The sequence below is a fragment of the Vipera berus genome, assembly GCF_964194415.1.
Source record: "Vipera berus genome assembly, chromosome: 4".
Lineage (NCBI taxonomy): Eukaryota > Metazoa > Chordata > Lepidosauria > Squamata > Viperidae > Vipera > Vipera berus.
The window spans coordinates 62327622-62352616 of NC_138206.1; the positions used below are offsets into that span (position 1 = coordinate 62327622).

At 39.6% G+C, this 24995-nt stretch overlaps 1 protein-coding gene across 1 annotated transcript in view; it reads left to right on the forward strand.

Annotated features, from left to right (window-relative positions):
- CFAP47 (cilia and flagella associated protein 47) overlaps nucleotides 1-24995 on the forward strand; it is a 198066-nt gene that overhangs the window by 117661 nt on the left and 55410 nt on the right. Inside the window, exons 49-55 of the mRNA XM_081326237.1 lie at nucleotides 1388-1499; nucleotides 4637-4774; nucleotides 12472-12569; nucleotides 15251-15429; nucleotides 16785-16892; nucleotides 18425-18536; nucleotides 20658-20762. Of these exons, the coding sequence (XP_081182363.1) occupies nucleotides 1388-1499; nucleotides 4637-4774; nucleotides 12472-12569; nucleotides 15251-15429; nucleotides 16785-16892; nucleotides 18425-18536; nucleotides 20658-20762 (852 nt within the window). The remainder of the gene's footprint in view (nucleotides 1-1387; nucleotides 1500-4636; nucleotides 4775-12471; nucleotides 12570-15250; nucleotides 15430-16784; nucleotides 16893-18424; nucleotides 18537-20657; nucleotides 20763-24995) is intronic.

Genomic DNA, 24995 nt, shown 5'->3' on the forward strand with positions numbered 1-24995 from the left:
CTTTGGCAAAGCCTGGGAAGATTGGTCTGCTTTCCTTATTACACAGGCTCCTGTTAATTGGTGAAAAACTGATGTCCAGAAATACTCAGTCTCTTTCATTACTGTGTTAGCAAAATCTATTGGACTTTTGTGACTTTAGATTATTATTTTTATACTATAATCTGACATTGGTCTTAATTCCAACCATAAATAGGTTTAGATCTGAGGTTATTGATATCAATGATATAATTTTTCTAGTACAAGAGTTGCCTTTGATTTTTGAGTGCTATGCTCGGGGCCTGCACTAGAAGAAAGGTAATACAGTTAAAGCAAATAAAATCAGATTTATTTCATTTTAATTTATACTTAATTATCTAGTTAAAATATTTCTCCTTAGTCATATATTCAATATTTTTTCTCATTCTTAAACAATTAAAAGTGTAACTTTTGTAGATCTTTAGGGTCTGTATCTTTAGGAGCTTTCAAGAGCTGCATGATGTCTTGAGGTTTCAGGCTGTCTACCTCTAGTTTGCATTATTCTACTTGTATCAATTATGCATGTTATCTATCACCCTGAGAAAATAGTTTTTAACACTAGAATGGAAAGAGGAAAAATATTCTTTTAACATAATGAATATACACTCTTAACATACATACATACACACATACCTCTAAAATATCACTTTGTAATTTTTTTCGATGACAAATGTCAATTAAAATGATTTGTATATCTACATTATGTGTATAGAAGTATATAGAGTATTTCTTGATTTTTAAACTTAATGTATGATTTTAAAGTGTTAGAAAAAAATCTTGATCTTGCAAGCTTTACTTTGTCAGAATTTTTCAAAAGTTGTTACAGTGGTACCTCGGTACTTAATGTTAATTGGTTCCAGGAGGCGCGATGAGTACCAAAAATGATGAGTATCAAACAATTTTCCCCCATAAGGAATAATATAGTGAATCACAAGGCAGCTGACACCAACAAGTTCTAGCTTATGCATTGAGTACCAAACAGACAATGAGTGCCGGGACAAAATGTTCACACTGAAATACCTTAAGTACCAAATTCAGTGAGTTTCAAAGCTGGGTACCAAGGTACCACTGTATACCTAAATGTGATAGATTTGAAATGACACACTAGAAATCGTTTCCTTCATACAACAGTCAATGAAGCTGGAGTACAAGATCAAGATGATTACTAGAATGCAGCAAAGTGATCAAAGTGATAGCAGCAACAAGCTATCTTTTGCAATGTAGTTATTTGCACTTTTATAGTGAAGACCTGGTAGTTCTTATTAAGCATGGTAGAAAAATACTGGCATTTGAACTCATTTTAAGAGCAAAAGTTTCTATATTATTTGCAGGAAAATTGTAATGGAGTTTTTTTCCCCCCTGGTCTTATTAGGTATCTTCAGATCTTTCCATAGTGAGTGGTGAAATGATTTTGAAGGTAGAACCTGAGGATACAGCTGCCTATACTCTGAATATATCTCCATGGAAACGGGGAAAATTTAATGGTATGTTTTAAATTTAACCTAGTGTTAGATTACAACTATGGGATAATTAACAGATGATTAACAAGGAATGCTAACCACTCATTAAATTATCTGATCTCTAGCCTGTTCTATTTTTCAAAGGATCAATTACAAAAGCTTTTCCTTCTTCCTATTTTAAAGCCCATCAAATATAATTCTAATCTAGAACATATATTTCCCACAGTTTAGAAAAACTATTTTTCATTTGTTTTATCCAGCCCATTCTCTCTTCTGGCCTGTTGCTTTTCATCATGTTGAACTTGGTTTTTATCATTTATGTCTCTTGTAAGAAAGATTATTTCTTTCATAGACGTTTCTCTGCTATATTTATCACAGCAGTTCTTAGCGCTAAAGAGGGTAATCATTTTTTAAATAAAATAGCAACCTTCTTGATGAGTAGCAATATCGGTAGAAAAAGCCATTACTTGTCTTCTGGGGTTCTCGTGATTTCCTTGCTAGTAATGTCAGTTATTTTGAACAAAATGACCATACTTATCAAAATATATCTACCCCTTTAAAGTTATTTCATAATGCTTCACCATACTTTAAAATGTTGACTGATGTTGATTACTCAAAAGAAGGAAATCTTTAGTTTACCATTCAAGTATTTACCCATTCTGCAAATGGGTAACAAACTTCAAAAACATTGTAACATTTTATTCGGCTTATAGTCTCAATTCAGACACTGGAGCATTTTTAAAACATGACTTTTTTGCATGTGAAAATAAATAATGAGTTAGTTGCCTAGTTTCCCGTCCTCTTTCCATTGCAGCCATTATATCCTTCTTCTTCTCTCCTTTTTAACGGAAAGTGCAAAATGAGAAATTGGACTGATGCTTTGTCGCCGTCCCCTTTATGTTTCTACAAACCTATGTTTCCTTTTCTTTTCATATTGATACTTGACATGTTTTTAACTGGTCTGAGTGCTCCTAACACCTAATTGATAAGAAATGATTTTATTTTTTCCCCTGAGAAGATGAATTTGAAAAAGATTTTTTTCCACTTTAATTCCCAGAATTCTTCTTCACAATCAATGTTTTTAAGGAAAAAAAAACATATTCCATGGTGGCTCACTGGGACAACTTCAGCAGAGAAAAAATTCCATTCCCCTCTTTTCTTACTGCAGAAGAAAATATGTTTAGTGTTAATTGCTAAAAATTTGGCAGGAGAACAGTTTTCCTCTGAGAGCTGGGAATTCCTCTAAGATTTCTAATTTATTGTTAACTAACCTTAATAGTTGTTGAAGAGGCATCTCGTATTAATGCAGATAGCTTTGGACAGCTGACAATAAATTTCTGACTGTTGCTATATTTTTTTCCAATTCTAATTACCAAAATGGATAATTCATTTTCTAAAATTTGTTTGATATGTAATGAGCAGATCATTATTTCATATCTGATGGTGATGTTGCAAAATTCAACAGTTTTTTGACCCATACTGGAATGAACAATTTTTGCCACAATGAAACAAATCTAAAAAAGTGAATCCCATTTTCACTTTCTATAGTTTTTTTAAACTTTACTGTACCATATATATCCCTTGCACTTCTACTGTTAACTTTGTATATGTTAATTGTTTCAAGGTTATTATGTGGTTTTTCTGGAAAAAGTAAGGTTCTTACATTTAGGCAAGAGAAACCAAATGTACAGGTATAGTATAGGGGGTACCTTGCTCAATAGTAGTAACTGTGAGAGGGATCTCGGAGTCCTAGTGGACAATCACTTCAATATGAGCCAGCGGTGTGCTGCAGCTGCCAAAAAGGCCAACACAGTGCTAGGCTGCATTAACAGAGGGATAGAATCAAGATCACGTGAAGTATTAATACCACTTTACAATTCCTTGGTAAGGCCACACTTGGAATACTGCATCCAGTTTTGGTCACCACGATGTAAAAAAGATGTTGAGACTCTAGAAAGAGTACAGAGAAGAGCAACAAAGATGATTAGGGGACTGGAGACTAAAACATAAGGAACGGCTGCTGGAATTGGGTATGTCTAGTTTAATGAAGAGAAGGACAAGGGGGGACATGATAGCAGTGTTCCAATATCTCAGGGGCTGCCACAAAGAAAAGGGAGTCAAGCTATTCTCCAAAGCGCCCGAAGGCAGGACAGGAAGCAACGGATGGAAACTAATCAAGGAGAGAAGCAACCTAGAACTAAGGAGAAACTTCTTGAAAGTTAGAACAATTAACCAGTGGAACAAACTGCCTTCAGAAGCTGTGAATGCTCCAACACTGGAAGTTTTTAAGAAGAGACTGGACAGCCATTTGTCCAAAATAGTATAGGGTTTCCTGCCTGAGCAGGAGGTTGGACTAGATGACCTCCAAGGTCCCTTCCAACTATTATTATTATTATTATTATTATTATTATTATTATTATTATTATTATTATTATTATTATTTATTAAAACATCTCATAACTGAAGGTTATTCATGTTAGCTAGATTAACAAATAATAAACCTTTCTTAAGTTCATATAGTCCTTAATGACTTGTTGAAGAACAAAAACCTGTTCTGCACATCACCTAGCTGGTGTCACACATAATGTCACACTACACTTCCCAGGTTTTGTTCATTATCATCTCCTGTATCATTTCAATCAGAATTTTATCAAATGTGTCTGTAAGTTTACCTAACAAACTAATTACCCTGTAGTTTTTGCATTCATTCTTGGTATACATTCCTCTGCATAGTCTCTGCCTTTTACAACTCTTAACTATTCCTTGCTCTTTAACTACATCCTTTTATATACATATACATTATGAAATATCTTCATGTCTTTTTCTCAGCATTTGTCTTCTTACATGGCTTTCCCTCCTTATCCACAGTCTGTTTAACTTCATCCACCAAGGATTATTTGCCTTACATTCCATTCTATGTAGTTCTGTGGAATTTTATTTTTCCCAAGCAAATGTGTGTGATGGGCAGAGGAATAACTTTGAATAATTGGATAGCAACCGAGACAATGGTCAGATAAAAGAAATATCAAAACTCAATTTGAATTAATATTTTGGATATTGTTCTGTAATTAAGCACAATATCAGCATTGAGATGAAGATAGCAATTGATCTTATGAAACGGATTCTTTCGTTAATAGAACATCTGGTAACTATTTGCTTAGGTATAATTGCATTTGTTGCTGAAGATAGAGAACAGCAGCAATATCAACAAAACTCTTTACTGGAGGAGCCAGATGGTGTTCAGTACTCTCAGAAATCATCAACAGAGAAGCTTGAAACGGGCAATGGGGCAAACAGTGGTAGGTTTTTTTTAATAGCCTTTTTATTAGTCTGCTTAAATGTTCTATCATCAGTCGTTTTGCATTGAAATACTTATTGTATATGTCAAATCAGATTCTCCTTAAATAATGCATTTTGCCTGATTCTAAGACAAATATCTATTTGTTGTGCAGAAAACATGTTTATTTTTCAATGTATAATCAGACTGTATAATCAGTTTTTTCCTAGTGTTATAAAACCAGCTTTCCCCCCCATTAAGAATATTGAATTCGAGCATAAGTTTCAAAGGTTTCTTCGGATATTAACTAAAATGTTTATATGGTCAGTATATACAAAATATAAATTAGCATTCTAGTACAAATAAACTGGGAATGCTTCTTGGTCACTGTACGGCATGAATATTAACTAATTTGTTATTTTTCAATTTTAATATGAAGTCTTTGTTTGCATTTAACATTTGTGCTCAGAATATAATAGATACATGGCTCATAACCAATATAGGAGTCTTGGGATAATCCTGAGACACATTCTCATCTTAAATAGAAGGATATTATTTGACAGAAGCTCCTTTATCTTCTGCACTTGAGGAAACTGTAGAAATTGTAAGAAACATACCTTCAGGACCATATAGAGTCCAGCTTATTTTACCAACCAAAAACCTCATATGATTCCCCCACCCCCTTTCTAGTATTCTCTCCTGATTATTTCGAAGAGTTTGAAATGGAAAATGTGCTTTATTGTAACCTTGGGACTTGGGCCTAGCTGGAATTGTAACACTTCATTAAGATCTTCTGACATCTATTTAGCCATGCAAGAATATGTTCTGGCTTAATGTGAGACCTGCCTTAATTTGCACCTTTAAGCAAGAAGGACCCTTAACTCCATTTGTTGAGAAAGTTATAGTTTACTAACGACCCTTAACTCCATTTGTTGAGAAAGGTATAGTTTACTAAAGGTCAAATGAAATACAGTAGAGTAAAGCCAGAACTGAAAAGTGCACACCAAAATTCCCAAGTGTAACTTCCCCCACTTTAGGTGTTGGGCCCCATTGTCTAATCAAATTCAAAGTGATTGGTTTTGGAATGGTTCATTCACATGCGGGTTGGAATATAGCTGGGATCCGTTTTCAGCTGTCTGATCTTGAAGTCATATCTCTGGGTGAATACAATGAACTCTTCCTTACCCCTGAATCCTACCCACTCCTAGCCGGGGTTCATGGCAGACTGCACCAAGCGATAGCAGAGCACAAGTGTGAGATGGCAGTTCTGACAGAAACGAGTGGAGTGGTTGGGGGCTGTAGTATTAAATAATGAATATCAAGAAATAAATTTTGAGACAAGCAGAAATGGTTATCTATAAGAGCATCCTTCACCCTCCTTTTTGTATTGAAGTAAGAACTGAGGATGTCAGAAAAATCATTAGTTTGAATAGAGTGCTCATGGGAAAGTAAGTGTGTATGAAAAAGAAGGAACAATATAGACAATGCAGAATGAATGCAGAATGCAAAATGAATGACGGCTCATTATGAAGGAGGTGTATTAAAGTAATTTCGTTCTACAGAAAAATTAAGGATCAGGTGATGTTGCGTGACTTGGGAGGAATTGCTAACATTTTGGAAGATAGATTCAAGATTCAGAAGGATCTTGACAGACTTGAGCATTGGGTCCTATGCCAAAAGATGCAGTTCAATGGCTAGAAAGTTAGTGTCTTGCATTTAGACGGGAAAAAACAGATGCACAAGTACAGGCTAGGCAGTACTGGCTCAGTAATGCCTATGAGAAGGATGTAGGATCCTGGTGGACCACTGCTTAAATATGAATTAGGAATATGCTGCAGCTGCCCAAAAACCCCCACAGTCTTGGGCTGCATCAACAGAGGTAGAGTATCAAGATCAAAGTAAGTAATTGTTGTTGTTGTTAGTTGCGAAGTCGTGTCCGACCCATCGCGACCCTATGGACAATGTTCCTCCAGGCCTTCCTGTCCTCTACCATCTTCTGGAGTCCATTTAAGCTCACGCCTACTGCTTCAGTGACTCCATCCAGCCACCTCATTCTCTGTTGTCCCTTTCTTCTCTTGCCCTCAACCTTTCCCAGCATGAGGCTCTTCTCCAGTGAGTCCTTCCTTCTCATTAGGTGGCCAAAGTATTTGAGTTTTAGCTTCAGGATCTGGCCTTCTAAAGAGCAGTCAGGGTTGATCTCCTCTAGGACTGACCGGTTTGATCGCCTTGCAGTCCAAGGGACTCGCAGGAGTCTTCTCCAGCACCATAGATCAAAGGCTTCAATTCTTTGGCGCTCAGCCTTTCTTATGGTCCAGCTTTCACTGCCATACATTGCAACTGGGAAGACCATAGCCTTGACTATACGCACTTTTGTTGACAGGGTGATGTCTCTGCTTTTTAGTGTGCTGTCTAGATTTGCCATGGCTTTCCTCCCAAGGAGCAAGCGTCTTTTAATTTCTTGACTACAGTCCCCATCTGCAGTGATCTTGGAGCCCAGGAAAATAAAATCTGTCACTACCTCCATTTCTTTCCCATCTATTTGCCACGAATTGAGAGGGCCGGATGCCATGATCTTGGTTTTCTTAATGTTTAGTTTCAACCCAAGTTTTGCACTCTCCTTCTTCACCCGCAACACGAGGCTCTTTAGTTCTTCTTCACTTTCTGCCATTAGAGTGGTATCATCTGCATATCTTAGGTTGTTGATGTTTCTTCCGGCAATCTTAATTCCAACTTTTGATTCATCTAGCCCTGCCTTTCTCATGATGTGCTCTGCATATAAGTTAAATAGGCAAGGCGACAGTATACAGCCTTGCCGGACTCCTTTCCCAATTTTGAACCAATCAGTGGTTCCGTGTCCAGTTCTCACTGTTGCTTCTTGGCCTTCATATAGGTTTCTCAAGAGACAAATAAGATGGTCTGGTATGCCCATCTCTTTAAGGACTTGCCACAGTTTGTTATGATCCACACAATCAAAGGCTTTAGCATAGTCAATGAAGCAGAAGTAGATGTTTTAATGGAACTCTCTAGCTTTCTCCATGATCCAGCATATGTTAGCAATTTGATCTCTAGTTCCTCTGCCTCTTCGAAATCCTGCCTGTACTTCTGGTAGTTCTCGATCCACATACTGCTGGAGTCTAGCTTGTAGAATTAAGTAAGTAATAGTACCACTCTATACTGCACTGGTGAGGCCATAATTGGGATGCTGCATCCAGTTCTGGTCTCATCACAATACAAAAAAGATGCTGAAGCCCTGGAAAGACTGGAGAAAAGAGCACCAAAGGTCATAAGAAGTATGGAGGCTGAATCCTATGATGAACAGCTAAAGGAACTAATTGTGTTTAGCTTAACAAAGAGAAGACTGAAGAAAAACATGATAGCAGTCTTCCAATACTTGAATGGCTGCTACAGAGAAGATGGTGTCAATTTATTTTCTGTAACATCTGTAGACAGGTTAAGAAGCAGTGGGTGAAAACGTGTCAGAGATAGCTCCAACTTGGGAACAAGGAGGAATTTTCTGACAGTGAGAACATAAAGCAATGGAACAGGTTGCTTCTGAAGTTGTGGGTGCTTCATTGTTGGAGGTTTTTAACAAAAGATTGTATAATTGTCTGAGATGGTATTAGGACTCTTGCTTTCAACAGAGAGTTGGACTAAAAGAATTTTTAAGGTCCCTTCCAACCTCAGGATTGTATGTTTCCATGAATCTTGAGTAGAGGTGAGCCTGCCATTATAAATATAAATCGGCTATATAAACCAAATAAATGAGTAAGTAAATACATTTGTGTTTGTCTGTTTGTGTGTGTGTGTGTGTGTGTGTGTGAGAGAGAGAGAGAGAGAGAGAGAGAGAGAGAGAGAGAGAGAGAGAGAGAAAAGGTGCTTCATTGTTTAAGACAGGGGTGTCAAATTGCCGTCCCGCGGGCTGGTTACATCATGTGAAGGTTGCACCCACCCCAGCTCTGGCAATGCGAAAAAAGTTGCAATATGTCATGACACGTCACGTGATGTGGCGAGTTTGACACCCGTGGTTTAAGACATCCGATGTTCATCACTCAGATGACATATTGACTCTAGAAAGCACATAGTGGTTTAGGGTTTCTAGCCTATATTCTCCAGCCTATATTCCAGTGTGTATAATTTAATTACCGTATATACTTGAGTATAAGCCGAATTTTTCAGCCCACTTTTTGGGCTGAAAAATTCCACTTCGGCTTATACTCCAGTCAACAAAAAAACTTACCGAGGACTTGTGCGCGGCCGAGGCTTTGGTGCTTTCGGGATCGCCCGCACCTCTCCCAAGCCACCGCCGTCCGAGACCTGCCGAAGTTTGGGGAGGTTTGGGGAGGTGCGCGCGCACCTCCCCAAACTCCGCGCCTTGCCTGCCTGCTTCTTTCCGCAGCGGAAAGAAGCAGGCAGGCAGGGCGCGGAGGAACGGAGACTTGCCGACGTTTGGGGAGGTTTGGGCGCCTCCCCAAACCTCGGCAGGTCTCCGTTCCTCCGCGCAGACCTCCCGACGTTTGGGGAGGTTTGGGCGCCTCCCCAAACCTCGGCAGGTCTCCGTTCCTCCTGCCGACCTTTGGGGAGGTTTGGGCGCCTCCCCAAACCTCCCCAAACCTCGGCAGGTCTCCGTTCCTCCTGCCGACCTTTGGGGAGGTTTGGGCGCCTCCCCAAACCTCCCCAAACCTCGGCAGGTCTCCGTTCCTCCTGCCGACCTTTGGGGAGGTTTGGGCGCCTCCCCAAACGTCCCCAAACCTCGGCAGGTCTCCGTTCCTGTTTGGGGAGGTTTGGGCGCCTCCCCAAACCTCCCCAAACCTCGGCAGGTCTCCGTTCCTCCGCGCAGACCTGCCGACCTTTGGGGAGGTTTGGGCGCCTCCCCAAACGTCCCCAAACCTCGGCAGGTCTCCGTTCCTGTTTGGGGAGGTTTGGGCGCCTCCCCAAACCTCCCCAAACCTCGGCAGGTCTCCGTTCCTCCGCGCAGACCTGCCGACGTTTGGGGAGGTTTGGGCGCCTCCCCAAACCTCCCCAAACCTCGGCAGGTCTCCGTTCTTCCTGCCGACCTTTGGGGAGGTTTGGGCGCCTCCCCAAACCTCCCCAAACCTCGGCAGCTCTCCGTTCCTCCGCGCAGACCTGCCGACCTTTGGGGAGGTTTGGGCGCCTCCCCAAACGTCCCCAAACCTCGGCAGGTCTCCGTTCCTGTTTGGGGAGGTTTGGGCGCCTCCCCAAACCTCCCCAAACCTCGGCAGGTCTCCGTTCCTCCGCGCAGACCTGCCGACCTTTGGGGAGGTTTGGGCGCCTCCCCAAACGTCCCCAAACCTCGGCAGGTCTCCGTTCCTCCGCGCAGACCTGCCGACCTTTGGGGAGGTTTGGGCGCCTCCCCAAACGTCCCCAAACCTCGGCAGGTCTCCGTTCCTGTTTGGGGAGGTTTGGGCGCCTCCCCAAACCTCCCCAAACCTCGGCAGGTCTCCGTTCCTCCGCGCAGACCTGCCGACCTTTGGGGAGGTTTGGGCGCCTCCCCAAACGTCCCCAAACCTCGGCAGGTCTCCGTTCCTGTTTGGGGAGGTTTGGGCGCCTCCCCAAACCTCCCCAAACCTCGGCAGGTCTCCGTTCCTCCGCGCAGACCTGCCGACCTTTGGGGAGGTTTGGGCGCCTCCCCAAACGTCCCCAAACCTCGGCAGGTCTCCGTTCCTGTTTGGGGAGGTTTGGGCGCCTCCCCAAACCTCCCCAAACCTCGGCAGGTCTCCGTTCCTCCGCGCAGACCTGCCGACGTTTGGGGAGGTTTGGGCGCCTCCCCAAACGTCCCCAAACCTCGGCAGGTCTCCGTTCCTGTTTGGGGAGGTTTGGGCGCCTCCCCAAACCTCCCCAAACCTCGGCAGGTCTCCGTTCCTCCGCGCAGACCTGCCGACCTTTGGGGAGGTTTGGGCGCCTCCCCAAACGTCCCCAAACCTCGGCAGGTCTCCGTTCCTGTTTGGGGAGGTTTGGGCGCCTCCCCAAACGTCCCCAAACCTCGGCAGGTCTCCGTTCCTCCGCGCAGACCTGCCGACCTTTGGGGAGGTTTGGGCGCCTCCCCAAACCTCCCCAAACCTCGGCAGGTCTCCGTTCCTGTTTGGGGAGGTTTGGGCGCCTCCCCAAACCTCCCCAAACCTCGGCAGGTCTCCGTTCCTCCGCGCAGACCTGCCGACCTTTGGGGAGGTTTGGGCGCCTCCCCAAACCTCCCCAAACCTCGGCAGGTCTCCGTTCTTCCTGCCGACCTTTGGGGAGGTTTGGGCGCCTCCCCAAACCTCCCCAAACGTCGGCAGGTCTGCGCGGAGGAACGGAGACCTGCCGAGGTTTGGGGAGGTTTGGGGAGGCGCCCAAACCTCCCCAAACAGGAACGGAGACCTGCCGAGGTTTGGGGAGGTTTGGGGAGGCGCCCAAACCTCCCCAAACAGGAACGGAGACCTGGGGAGGTTTGGGGAGGCGCCCAAACCTCCCCAAAGGTCGGCAGGTCTGCGCGGAGGAACGGAGACCTGTCGAGGTTTGGGGAGGTTTGGGGAGGCGCCCAAACCTCCCCAAACAGGAACGGAGACCTGCCGAGGTTTGGGGAGGTTTGGGGAGGCGCCCAAACCTCCCCAAACGTCGGCAGGTCTGCGCGGAGGAACGGAGACCTGCCGAGGTTTGGGGAGGTTTGGGGAGGCGCCCAAACCTCCCCAAACAGGAACGGAGACCTGCCGAGGTTTGGGGACGTTTGGGGAGGCGCCCAAACCTCCCCAAAGGTCGGCAGGTCTGCGCGGAGGAACGGAGACCTGCCGAGGTTTGGGGAGGTTTGGGGAGGCGCCCAAACCTCCCCAAACAGGAACGGAGACCTGCCGAGGTTTGGGGACGTTTGGGGAGGCGCCCAAACCTCCCCAAAGGTCGGCAGGTCTGCGCGGAGGAACGGAGACCTGCCGAGGTTTGGGGAGGTTTGGGGAGGCGCCCAAACCTCCCCAAACAGGAACGGAGACCTGCCGAGGTTTGGGGAGGTTTGGGGAGGCGCCCAAACCTCCCCAAACGTCGGCAGGTCTGCGCGGAGGAACGGAGACCTGCCGAGGTTTGGGGAGGTTTGGGGAGGCGCCCAAACCTCCCCAAACAGGAACGGAGACCTGCCGAGGTTTGGGGACGTTTGGGGAGGCGCCCAAACCTCCCCAAAGGTCGGCAGGTCTGCGCGGAGGAACGGAGACCTGCCGAGGTTTGGGGAGGTTTGGGGAGGCGCCCAAACCTCCCCAAACAGGAACGGAGACCTGCCGAGGTTTGGGGAGGTTTGGGGAGGCGCCCAAACCTCCCCAAAGGTCGGCAGGAGGAACGGAGACCTGCCGACGAGCCTTGGCCACACAGGGTATTCCTGTGTATTCAGGCTTGCAAAATGGCGGATCGAGCCTCTGCTGGCGGCAGAGGCTTGCAGAACGGCGGATCGGCTTATACTCGAGTCAATAACTTTTTCCAGTTTTGGGGGGTGAAATTGGGGGTCTCGGCTTATACTCGAGTCGGCTTATACTCAAGTATATACGGTAATATAGTGACTGGTACTGTCACAATCCTAAGAAAATAAATCTCTCAAATCATTCTGCTCCTTGGCAGTGTATTTGAAATACTCAGGATACTTCAAAAACAGCTATGATAATTTAAATACTAAAATGCTAAAACTCAGGACCTTCCTTCCTTCCTTCCTTCCTTCCTTCCTTCCTTCCTTCCTTCCTTCCTTCCCAGAATACAAGTCATCATGCTGCAAAGTGTGGTTCTCCTTGGAAATACATGGTATGCCAGCACAGCCAGAAAAAACTCTGAATGTTGAATGTGCAGTTTTGGTAAGTCAGCTTTCATTAATAATGCCAGGAAGTATATTTTAGTTGTATGGTGAATTGTGATTTTAACTGATGAGGCAGGATTCTTCCAGAAATCCCCTTATTTTAGAAATATGTCAAATTACTGCTGTGTTTTATGGTGTAAAAAGAAAAAGAAGGAAAAAGTGCTTGGACAAAAGTCTTGATATTCTTTTATTGTGTTTAAGTCTTTTTTTAAACCCCATCATCTAAGACTATAGAGTAATTGACTGTAGTCTGAAGCTTCTTTATCCTTATTGTGGGATAATTCTGTAAAATGTTATATTTTCTAATCCATCATGAACTTTTCTAAGATAGGAGTACAGTGAATATTACTTTAAAAAGTAAGAAAAACTATAGGATTGTGTGCACTGTCCACACATTCATCTATCCTTCAATGTGTTGCTCATTTTGAATCAATTTTTAATTTTAATATAATTGCTATATTGGCGCAGTGATTAGAATGCAGCATTGCAGGATAACTCTGTCCACAGCCTGGATTTTGATCCTGATAGGCTCAATTTTGATTCGGCCTTTCATCTTTCTCAGCTCAGTAAAATGACTACCCAGATTGTTGGGGGCAATATGCTGATATTTGTAAACCGCTCAGGGACGGCTGAAAAGCACTGTGAGGTGGTATATAAACCTAAGTGTTATGGCTATACAATAACTACTGATTATGCTATTTTGCAAATTATTGGGATTGATGTCCAAATATCCACAGGACACCTGACTTGTTGCTACAGTTGTTATATATGTTTTTACATTATGCAGTTGTTATATATAATGTTTTTATTTCTAGATATGTTGGGCTTTTTAAATGTTCTATTATATAGTATATGATTCAGGATTGTTCACCAGTAGATTTTTTTTCCCTGAAATAAATTTCAGAAAGGAGGTAAGAAATCTTGTGCCATGATTATAACACAGAGGGATTAGCATAGAAATTTCATATATAAGAAATGTCTTCTTATCATGAAAATGTCAGGCTCAGAAAACCTCAAAATATCTTGCTATTTTATGAAAAATATAGAAACTGATAAGAAAATGTTAATGAGAATAATATCAAATGAGAACTGATGGATATTATCAGAGGACAGGAAGGGACAGAAACTTCCTAGACAAGGCATACATTTCTTCTCTACTTACAATGATAGTTAATACATATATTGTAGAAAAAGAGCCACATTAGAGCAGCAAAAAAACAAACAAAACAAAACAAAACAGAAAGAATAAGGTTTTGTGATTGCTTTCCATCATAATTCTTAAAGTACTTTTTTTGTTTAGCTGATGTAAGAATGTTAATGCTGAAAATGTTGTTATTACAATAAAATCTGCATAGAGAAACAACTGCATTAATTTATCTTATCAGTTCATAAGAAGCAACTATCAAAAAGAGAAATACACTATCCCTAGAGAGAAAAAACGTTGATTAATACAGAATAACTGCTAAAGATTACTGTAATCAGTTCTCTGATGTATCTCTTTAGGCCTAACATTAATCAGTACATGATTATCTTCAAATGCAAGCTGAAAAGACCAAAAATATGGTAACTAGAATATACTATTCACTGTATACCATATATGGATATTTAAGAGAAGAAATTACTTAATGTGCTATATGTATGTACACATATAAGCAGATTTTTAATTTGCTTTTTAAATATAAAAATATTCTATTGATTTTTCACTCTGAATACTATAAATAAATGAATAGTATAGTCATGAAGAAGAAGCTTGCTTTAAACACTTTCAAACACAAATCCATACTACTTGTTTTTTTCTGTATTAAATTGCTCCAATTAACAACTCATTACTGAATGAGAAGTTGGAATAGCTACAAGGCTTTCCCCCCCCCACCCGTTTCAATATGCAGTAACTCTTAGTAACCAGAATAATATCAGGCTTGATTTTGAGGATAGCTACATTAAATGCATCATTAGATTGAAAACATATTAATGATCACAAATATAAGGATTTGTGTTTTTTAAAAATAATTTGTTTGCTGAATAATGCGACAAACTTTCATCATTATTCAGTCATGTCTGACCCTTGGCCACTTATAGATCAGCATACTCCATGCCCCTCTGTCTCACATTGCCTCCTTCCACTATACTGTGGTAATGTTTTTTATTTAAAAATGGCATCTGCATTTTGCAGTAAAGTATCTTCTAAATCATCTAAAAGTTGGGAAATTAAGAGATCAGTGACAGTAGGCAGGACTGCCTACTCTAGGAAGAACTGGATGTACAACTGTAGATGTACAACTTGAAGTAGTTGGACTCCAGAACATTTTGTTTCTCATTTAAATAGTTTTTACATTGGTACATTACTTGAGTTTTTTCATGCACAAGAGGTTATCCCTCATATCTGAAACATTTTGTTTGTTTGAGGCCATGGGAAATACAGTTTTCACCCCCCCCCCAGAAACATTGTCTAAACTTTACCATTTGTTGCTTATGTGGAGTTTTCCTTCTTTCTCTTTTGGATTCTTTGGATGTATTTTCATCCTTAATGAGATAATGAGTAAAGGAACCTAAAAGATCCACACTATGTAGAGAATTGCAATACTATTTGAAATAAACATTATTTCCCTGCCATTTCCCTGCCATTTTACTAAACTTTTTACTAAAGTTTGAAGATATCTCTCCTTTTGTCTCTCTTAGGATACTATTGACTTTGGAATTCCAATAACTAATCCCACAGCTGATGTTCTTGAATTAGAAGTAGAATTAATAGATGCTATTATACTTAGTGGTGAAAACAAGCTTATTCTTGAACCAAAAGAAACATTATTCTATGAAGTAAGGTATTCTCCAGCTACTACTGGCCATATGGACGGGAGGTATGTTCTGCTATTGTAGTTGATATATCTCACATATTTCTTGTCATTAAATGTTTTCAGTTTACCTTTATTCTGTACTTTATTGTGAACTTTCATATTAATAAAAGCGGCTTCAGATTGCTTCAGTACTCGGGTGTTTGTCTTTTCAATGTTGTTTTATGAATATTTCTCTTTGGGATACAACCTTCAAACTGATGGATTTTTCCCCCCTTGAAATACATGCCTGGTGATGAACGACTTTTGTATCATACTTTCTGTGAACTTTATTTCAGTCAACTAAAAATAAGATACATTTAAAAAAACAACAACCCAGAAAGATAATGTTGATTACAGTTACATCTGATTACAATAACAGAGACTTGGCTTACCCAGTGAGAAAGTATATATTTTTTCCAAAGTCTACTTAGTTTTCCTGGTGACCTTTCTTGTGCTACTGAGAGGCTGTGCTATCTAGCTTTCAGAGGAACAAACAAAGCTCAACAAAGCTAATGGAAGAAACACAGTGGAAAAGGCAGTGATTGTTTTCTTCTGCCTTCACCACTGATTTTTTTCCCTTTAGCTTCTTTTCTGTTAGACTGATCACTGTGATATGAGTTTTGATGTAAGCTTAGAAAGAAATAGAATATGTTAATCTATTTCAGATTGTCTCCATGGAATAATTCATTGATTATTAATTAATCAGCCTATTTTTGGTGAAATTACAAAGAAAATTATCTGCATTCTTTTTATCAATGGATATCATTACACATAGATTTTGAGATTGTAGTTTTATCTAAATAATGGGAAATAATGAAAGGAGCCCAATTTATTGCAATTTTGGAGGATTTTTGGTGCTTTTAAAAAGAAAACTAGTTTTAGAGTGCAAAGATAGGATATACATACTGTATATTTACTTTGGCATATCCAAAATTCTGCAATATTTTAAGAAGAATTGTAATGCAATCTTACTTCTCTATGTTCTTTGTGGATTAGATTCTTTTCTGTGGTCTGACCTTTTTAGTTTTATTTATGATAGTCTTTATGTTTATTACACCTAATATTCTTTTTAATTCTACTAGTTAGCCTATAGATATACTGTATGGCTATATACTGTATGCCTCATAATTTACTTTGTGCTAGTTCATAATGGAGGAGGAGGAGGAGGAGGAGAAGGTGATCATGATGATAATTATTATGATAATTATGGTGTTGATGATGATATAGATACCTAATCTGTGATTAGATGTGAGAAATTAATTGAGGTATAACAGAAAAATTCATTTTGCTGACCCCCTTTATCATCTTCTTTTCCATTTTGTTGCTGTCTTTTATATAATAAGATATTTTTACCAACAGATTTATAACTCTCATTTTAGTGTTATATTTACATCAGAGAAATTAGGAGAGTTTTGGTATGCATTGAAACTGAAAGGACAGATGCCTCAACCAACAAGATTGCCTGAAGTAGAGTGTGAACTTGGAAAGTAAGCAATCCTACATTTAACCTGAATCATGGGTTTAGTTATATAACAGTACAACAAAATATTATTTTCTTTTGGCTAAATTGTTCTTTTGATATTGAGACAACTAACCATTAGTTCAGCTCTTGGCAGACTTGGCAGGAGATTATAGACCATCCTCAGCTAGATTAGAATTTTTACTGCAGACAAAAATGAAGTTTTCAGCATAATAGTTCATTGCCTACTATAAATATTTTCCTGAGACCTACAGAATACAGAATAAAAGAGTTGGAAGGGACCTTGGAGGTCTTCTAGTCCACCCCTCTGCTCAAGTAGAAGACCTATACCATTCCGAACAAATGACTGTCCAGTATCTTCTTGAAAATATCTAGTAATGGCATACCCCCTGGAGGCAAGCCATTCCATTTACTAATTGTTCTCACTAGCAGGAAATTTCTCCTTAAATCTACATTGGATCTCTCTTTGATAAACTTCCATTCATTACTACTTGTACTGCCCTCAGGTGCTTTGGAGAATAGGATGATCCCCTCTTCTCTGTGAAAACCCCTCAAATATTGGAAGACTGCTATCATATCACCCCAGTCCTTCTCTTTGTTAGCCTAGACCAGGGGTAGGCAACCTTGGCTCTTTTATGACTCGTGGACTTCAACACCCAGAATTCCTGAGCCAGCTGTGCTGGTTCAGGAATTCTGGGAGTTGAAGTCCACGAGTCATAAAAGAGCCAAGGTTGCCTACCCTTGGCCTAGACATACCAAAATGGAAATGATAGTTAACATAACTGGGAAAAACCTACCATTCATTTGACTAGAAAGCATAAACACAATCATCTTATTTTTTCTGCTCAGACTTCCAAGGTAATCAAGATATATAACAAGTTGCTATAATAAATGCTATTTTGAGGAGTTAATGAATGACAGGTTGCTCTTGGCAATTATATGTATTAAAAGGAAATGCAGTTATTATTGCTTACATTTTGATTATTACTAATTTTGTCTGGTTTTTCTGAAGACAGATTTTTATGGAGTGTAGGTGTGTATATTACCTTTTTCTGGGTGCAAAATATTTTTTAAAAACATTTGTAATTGGTGCATAGCTAGCATGACCTATATAGTATCTTAAAAAGATACCTAATTTGATCCTAAAGCTCTTAAGTTTCATTTCTGAAAGCATTGTTATTGTAATACTTTAGATTTTTTAAATACATTATGCTTGCTGTGTTAATTCTATTAGGGTCTATTACTGATTTTTAAATATGGTCATGACTCTACCTTGGAAGAGAATTGAAAGAATGCTTCTTTTTTATCAGAGTTTCTGTCAATTCATGATGTCAAAATATGTTAAATCTTTGCCACAAAACAGAACAATCAGTATTAGCATTGGTAAAACATAATGAATAGTGCTGAAGATATTAGTTTGAATAACTTTTCAAAGAAAAGTAAATGCTATATAAATAAAGTAACCAGCAGCAACATCAGAAGTAGTCAAGTACTTTGTAATGATTAAATAACTGGATTTTTTGTGATGCTTTGTTACAGATGGGTCCGCCAGCATATTCCTCTGGTTAATCCTACAAATGAAATTCTGGAATTGGAATATGTGAACAGCAATCGAGCCCATTTTTCAATGGAGATTAACCCCAAAGCCCAGGTAGGTTTTACTGATAAACATTTGTATTTATGAAAATGTTTCATGTGAGACACTTTCCTTTAAGAATTTAGATATCGCTCACATATTCTATTTAATTGATTAGAAGAAAAAAATATCTCTGCATGAACTCTGTATTTTGTAGAAAACAAGTGGAATTTCAGGCCAAAATTTTGATGAAGTTTATAGGGAACAGGTAAGACAAAGCCCAAGGATGATATACCGTAAGAGTTAGAAGTAAACAAATGTCTTAATGGAGCAAAGAAGAATAGTGCAATATAATGTAGAAGCCAGTACAATTATTTTGCAAAACAACAACAAAAAACCAAAAACCTAGAGTAGTTAATTATGGAAGTTTTAATGTTTAGCATTCCTTTAAGAATATATGAATTGAGTCTAAATCTTGGTGACTTCATAAACATAGTGTTGTTGTCTTCACAACAATATGGAATGGTTTGCTTTTGTCTTGTCTGAAGATGTGTTTTTCAACCTTGCACTCTAGTTAGTAGCCTGGATTTCTTAATGGTGTCTCATCTAAGTAGTAAGTGAGAATGGAGAATGGAATAGAAATAATCATACTAAACTGAAGAGGAAGTGGAGCCAACAAAAAGAGGGAAAACGAATCACTTTTTCTTTGGAAAGGTCATTCTTTTTTTAAAAAAAATCCCATTTATATCCCACCCTTCTCTGAAGACTCAGGGCGGCTTACAATCTAAAGCACAAATCAATGTGCTTAGCAATAGCCTTCATTCTATGTATATGCCTGCTTATTAGGGCTTTCGCCCCCCCCCCAAGTGGCATTATTACAAAGTCAGCTTATTGCCCCCAACAATCTGGGTCCTCATTTTACCTACCTCGGAAGGATGGAAGGCTGAGTCAACCTTGAGCCTGGTGGCACTCGAACCTGCACTAATTGCAGGCAGCTGGTGTTACTTAAGGAGGCATTAGCCCACTGCTCCAGCAAGGCAGTGGGCTAATTCTTGTTACTAGAATTACAGCATCCAGCAAATGAACAAGAACAGATGAGGGCAACCTATTTCTCGTTACCCTAAGATCCCTTTTCTTAGTAGAACTATCTTCCAGATTGTTTCTAGCACATGAAATTATCAGTTTTATTGTAGTAGAGAACTGTTGTCTGTGGTTTTTATTTGTTAATTTGACTGTAATAGTAATAATGTGCAAACATTTAGCCCAGACCTGGGCATTTTGCAGCTCGTGGACCACATCCGGCCTTTTGGCTATCTCTGTCCCTGTCCATCCCAAACAGGTTAGAGCAGGGGTGTCAAACTGCTGGCCCGCGGGCCGGATGCATCATGTGGAAGCTGCGCCCACCCCATTGCCGGCAATGGCAAAACCATCCCGATACCTTGCGCGACATCATGTGACGTCGCGAGTTTGACATGTCTGGGTTAGAGGGATGTATTAAATCAGGCAACAATAAACTAACATCAGGCTTGAAACTGGATTGAAAATTATTTTATTTTTGAATGTGCATGTGATCCTTAAATGCTTTGAGCTTTATCACATCTTCTAATGATAATGTGGCCATTGCATGTAGTCATGAACCAATCTCTTTTAATTTAGAGTAAATAAGTCACAGTAGGGTAGTTTCTTTATTCATATGAATGTGTATAACTATTGGAAGAGCATAGAGACACTGCAATTAAAAATAACCTGGATAATGCTCTTTAAAAATTGCATTTTGACTTTTTAAGATTGTGTCACATGTAAGACTTAAATATATCTCTGTGATATGTAAAAAAAAAGGAAAAGGAAATTCGACAGCAGCTCTCTTTCCCCCCATATTTTAAAAGTAACCCCAGTTTCATTTTTGTGGTTAGCGACACATTTTTTAGTTTCTAAGGAATAAGCATGCTGTGATTTCACTTAGTGCTGTTTACTGTAGTGTATTTTATCAGTTTTATCAGTATTTTATCAGATCCTGCATGCTGAGAATAGGAAGGCATACAGTAGAACACATTAATCATGTAAACATCTTGATACAAGGAACAAGAAGAGAATTGGATTGAAAAGAAAGGAAAGGAAAAAAAGAACACTGGAGGTTTTGGTTTGTTTTTGTTTACTTGCTTTTCATCTCTCGCTTCGCTAACCATGTTTTTGCAGTTGACCGTCGCTCCTCATTGCACCACTGAAGTATCAGTTCTGTTTTGTCCATCTGCACTTGGAAGAACAAATCACACTGCAAGCATAATTTTCAAATGTCCACAGGTAGGAATGTCCAATTACATTTAATAAATAAAAAAGTATCTTAACATTAATACAAGTAACAGGCTGACAATAAAAGCTAGTTTTTGTAACATGGCTCAATTGTAATTCTCTTCCTCCTCCCTCCTTGCCGCTCCCCTCTCTATCCTCCTCCTCCTGTTAGACAACCCACTCCCTCCTTCTGTCTAACCAAGAGGATTCCTATATACTTGGAAGTAAGTTGAGAATTTAGGTCCCAAAATGCACCTCCAAAATTGGGTTTGGCTTATCCATAGATGTGCTTATCCATGAGTATATTTGGTATATAAAGATAAATATTTTCCTTCCTTCCTTCCTTCCTTCCTTCCTTCCTTCCTTCCTTCCTTCCTTCCTTCCTCCCTCCCTCCCTCCCTCCCTCCCTCCCTCCCTCCCTCCCTCCCTTTTTTTGAATATAGTTTATATTATAATTAAGATCTTTACTAAGAATTATGGGGGGGAGAACAGGTGGTCCTGGCTAAATGATGGTATTTGAGACAGTTATTTGCATTGCTAAGCAATGCAGCTATAAAACACAACATGTGGCTACATTACTTAGCAACAGCAATTTCAGCAATCTCTTTTGCCATCACTGAGTGAGGATTGCAGGTCATTAAGCAACTTCCTGCTGGTTTCCATAAAGCAAAGTCAATGGGGAAGCTGGCAGGAAGTCACAAGTCTCAGTTGGCTGATGGGCAGGTAAGGGGCTGCAGTGGAGTGCAGAGCAAATGTACTGTAGCTGGGCAGGGGATGGATGCTTTGGAAGGTAGATGAATGCTGCTATAGACTGATACAAGCGCAGCTTGATGGGAATAGCTACCGTGTAGTGGAGGAAGTATGAAAGTGGCAGAAATGACTAGCAATCTTCCCTAACTGCTTCCTCACTGACTTTGATTTTGGGAAACCAGCAGGGAAGGTGGCAAATGAAGATCACATGATCATGGGATGCTGCCATTATCATAAGTGCAAGCTGGTTGCCAACTATCCAGATCCCAATCATGTGACAGTGGGGATGCTGAGACGGCTTGAACTTTGAGGACTAGTTGGAAGTATCACTCATTGGACACTGACAGTTGCTGAACAGCTGGTTATTAACCAAAAATTACCTGTTATATTTTTTTCAAGGTATCCATATATCTTGTATATGTCTGTTCACATTGTTAAATGTTACACTTACTAAAAAAATGAATGACTCTTGAAAGTAACATAGTGATATTTTTGATCTGGTTTTTATAGAAGACAAATCATAAAGACAGCAGGATGGCAAGTCCTGCTCTTTCCCCCACTGTTTTATTTGCTACCCCCCAGTAGGTTGATTGGAGTCTTTGATTTATAAGCTCTTTGTACCTGCCAATATCAACTTGCTAGCAGGTTTCTGTTTATAGACAATTCTCACTTAGCAACAACTATTTGTTCAATGACTGCTCAGTTATGATGGTACCAAAAAAATAATTTTATAGTCCGGTTATAGCCATTTACTATCTTTGCACCATCTCTCAGTTACATAATCACTATTATAATCAGAACATGTTGTCCTTTGCCTGAAGTATGGTTTTTTCCCCCTCCCCTCTTCCCTTGCAAAGCACAGACTTCAGAGCGGAAAATATTGCAAGACAATAAGCTGTTTCATCTTCTATACATCAACAGCAATGCAATTATGCCAGCAACCCAGATTGGGAATTCTAAATGTGTTATTCAAGCTAGCTTGCGGTATTGTCTTGAAATCCTTTCCTTGCAATCTCTTTGTTCTGTGGAGGGGGGAAGGTTTGAGAAAAAAAAGTAAGCAATTTCTGTTGGCAATTTTTCCTTTGCCTACCCCACCCCTAAGAGGAGAGATTGGAGAGAAAGAGATTTAAAGAGAGTAAGTTATTTGTGTAGTGTACCTGTGGTTCCCAGCCTGGCACTGTGGTCTGATTGCACTGCTTTTGATAAGAAGAAAATAGTTAGCAGGCGTTGAATATTTCAAAGGACAGGGGGATGGTTAGGAGGCAAACAAAAGCCTTAGATGTGAAACTGAGATTTTTTGTTTCTTTCCAGCCAGAAACACAATAGTGAACACATGATTTCCCACTTAGCAATCACTTTGCTTAGGAGTGAAATTGCTGGTCTTAATTAGGGTAATTATGGGAGGACTATATCTACTATTTTTAAAATAAGTTGGAAAGACCTTATTGGAACTTTGCAAATGTTTCACAAAAGGTTTCTTGCAATCCTTGTCTTTGCTGGGAAAAAATTGGGAAGCAAAATGGCTATGCAGGCACATGGATATGAGACAGCTAGGAGTATATAAATTTACAAATCAGCTGTGCAAAATCTGTCAAAGGATTCCAAGAAAGATGCTTTACTCCCATGTGTTGAAAGATATTTATTTATTTATTTATTTATTTATTTTAATTCCATTTATATCCCGCCCTTCTCCGAAGACTCAGGGCGGCTTACAAGCTTAGCAGTAGCCTTCATTCTATGTATATGCCTGCTTATTAGGGCTGTCAGGACCCACCCCAAACCACGTCTTAGGAAGACAAAAACTCTTGGAGCCAAATCTTACTCCAAAAGAAATCTTTACTATGACATGCTTGGTTGTAGGAAATGAGACAGGGCTTAATGGTTCCACGATGTAAATCCTTATAAAGAGTTCCCGGTTTAACCCCCCCTTAATCCCCATTTGGTCAGTCCCCCCCATCCTTCCTCTCGTATCATCCATCTCGTGGGAAAAAGGAAGTTAGGACCCTTTTGTTTATTGCTGTCTGCCGTGACAAAAGCCAGATGCTAGCCCCCCCTTTTGTTTCCCCAGTTCAAAAGGCTTCTCCTTTCCTTTGAAATGCCTATTGCCGGTTCAATACACATCTATCCTCTTCTCTTCGGGGGATGGCAGAATCCATGGGATATGTTTGAAACATTCCATTTATGAATATGATATAAATGGATTCTGACAAGGGCTTTCACACACACCCCACGCGGCATTATTACAAAGTCAGCTTAATTGCCCCCAACAATCTGTGCAACTCTCATATTTGAACCTTTACACTTTTTACTCTTAATGTTTTTGCAATACTTTATAGTTTTTACACCAAAGGTTAATTTCAAAAATAATGTAGATTATTTCTTTTTAAAATTTTATTTGGAAGAAGTGTTTAAAAAAGCAAGTACTAGTATTTCTGTAATGTATAGTTTAATAACTAACTCAAAGATGGTTCAAAGCAATAAAGTGATATTTTGTTTGAAACTACGAGAGTTTATTAAATTAAGAGGTTAATTCTTTATCAAAAGCTAAAGAAACAAATTAATAATTTAATGAAAACTTTCTACTTCAAACTGAAACTTAACAATTTTTGCTTTTCCTATCAAACAGTGATAAATTTCCAAGTTTTTATTTCAGCTAAACCTTTAATCAATATCTTATTTTTATATTTGTCATGTTGTGCTACATTAACCTTTTCCATGATTTTTCCTTTAACACATATTACTTTTCTTTGCTCTTTTAATCTCAAAATCATTTAAAACCTTTGACTTCTTAACTGCATCTCCTAAGAAAAGGTACCAGTTTATTGTACTGAAAATATATTAGTAATTTGATTGTGCTGATTCAGTGCCCAGATTTTGTTGCAAGGCCCTTCAGAAATTATTTCGATAATGTATGTAGAAAAGTTGGCAAAACTTCAATTAAAAAAATGATTCTCTTTTCTTGATTTACTGATTAAATTCTTCTGAATTTATACTTTAAGCCATCTCAAAGATAAGTAGCTGATAATCTAAAATCAACTAATGACAGCACTTACAAGACAAGCAATAATCATTTATGATTGTAATAGGTGAATTGAGAGAAGTTGCTATGGTTATTATCTGCTCCTTTTCTAAATTTTTTGAGAAAAACTGTCGGCAATAAAAATTTGAACCCGGTAATCATTTTGCTCTTAATTGAGTTTGATAGTAGAATGGAAATACCAGCCTGGCTGTAATAGTTACTTGAGATCTTAACATACGTGTATAACTAGCTCCCTTGACAAACCAGCAACATTCATTTAGAATGGAAAGAGACTAAGTGCTTTTAGAGGTAAGAAGAATCTGTTATCAGGTCCTGCAAAATATTCTTTGCTTAGATTTTTTTTCTTTGTCTTATTATTTAATATGCTACTGTGACTATGCAGCTCCTCTAAATAAGCAGAACTATTCAAAGATAACAGGGATAGGAACACAAAGCTTGTAAAAAGTTTAAAATTA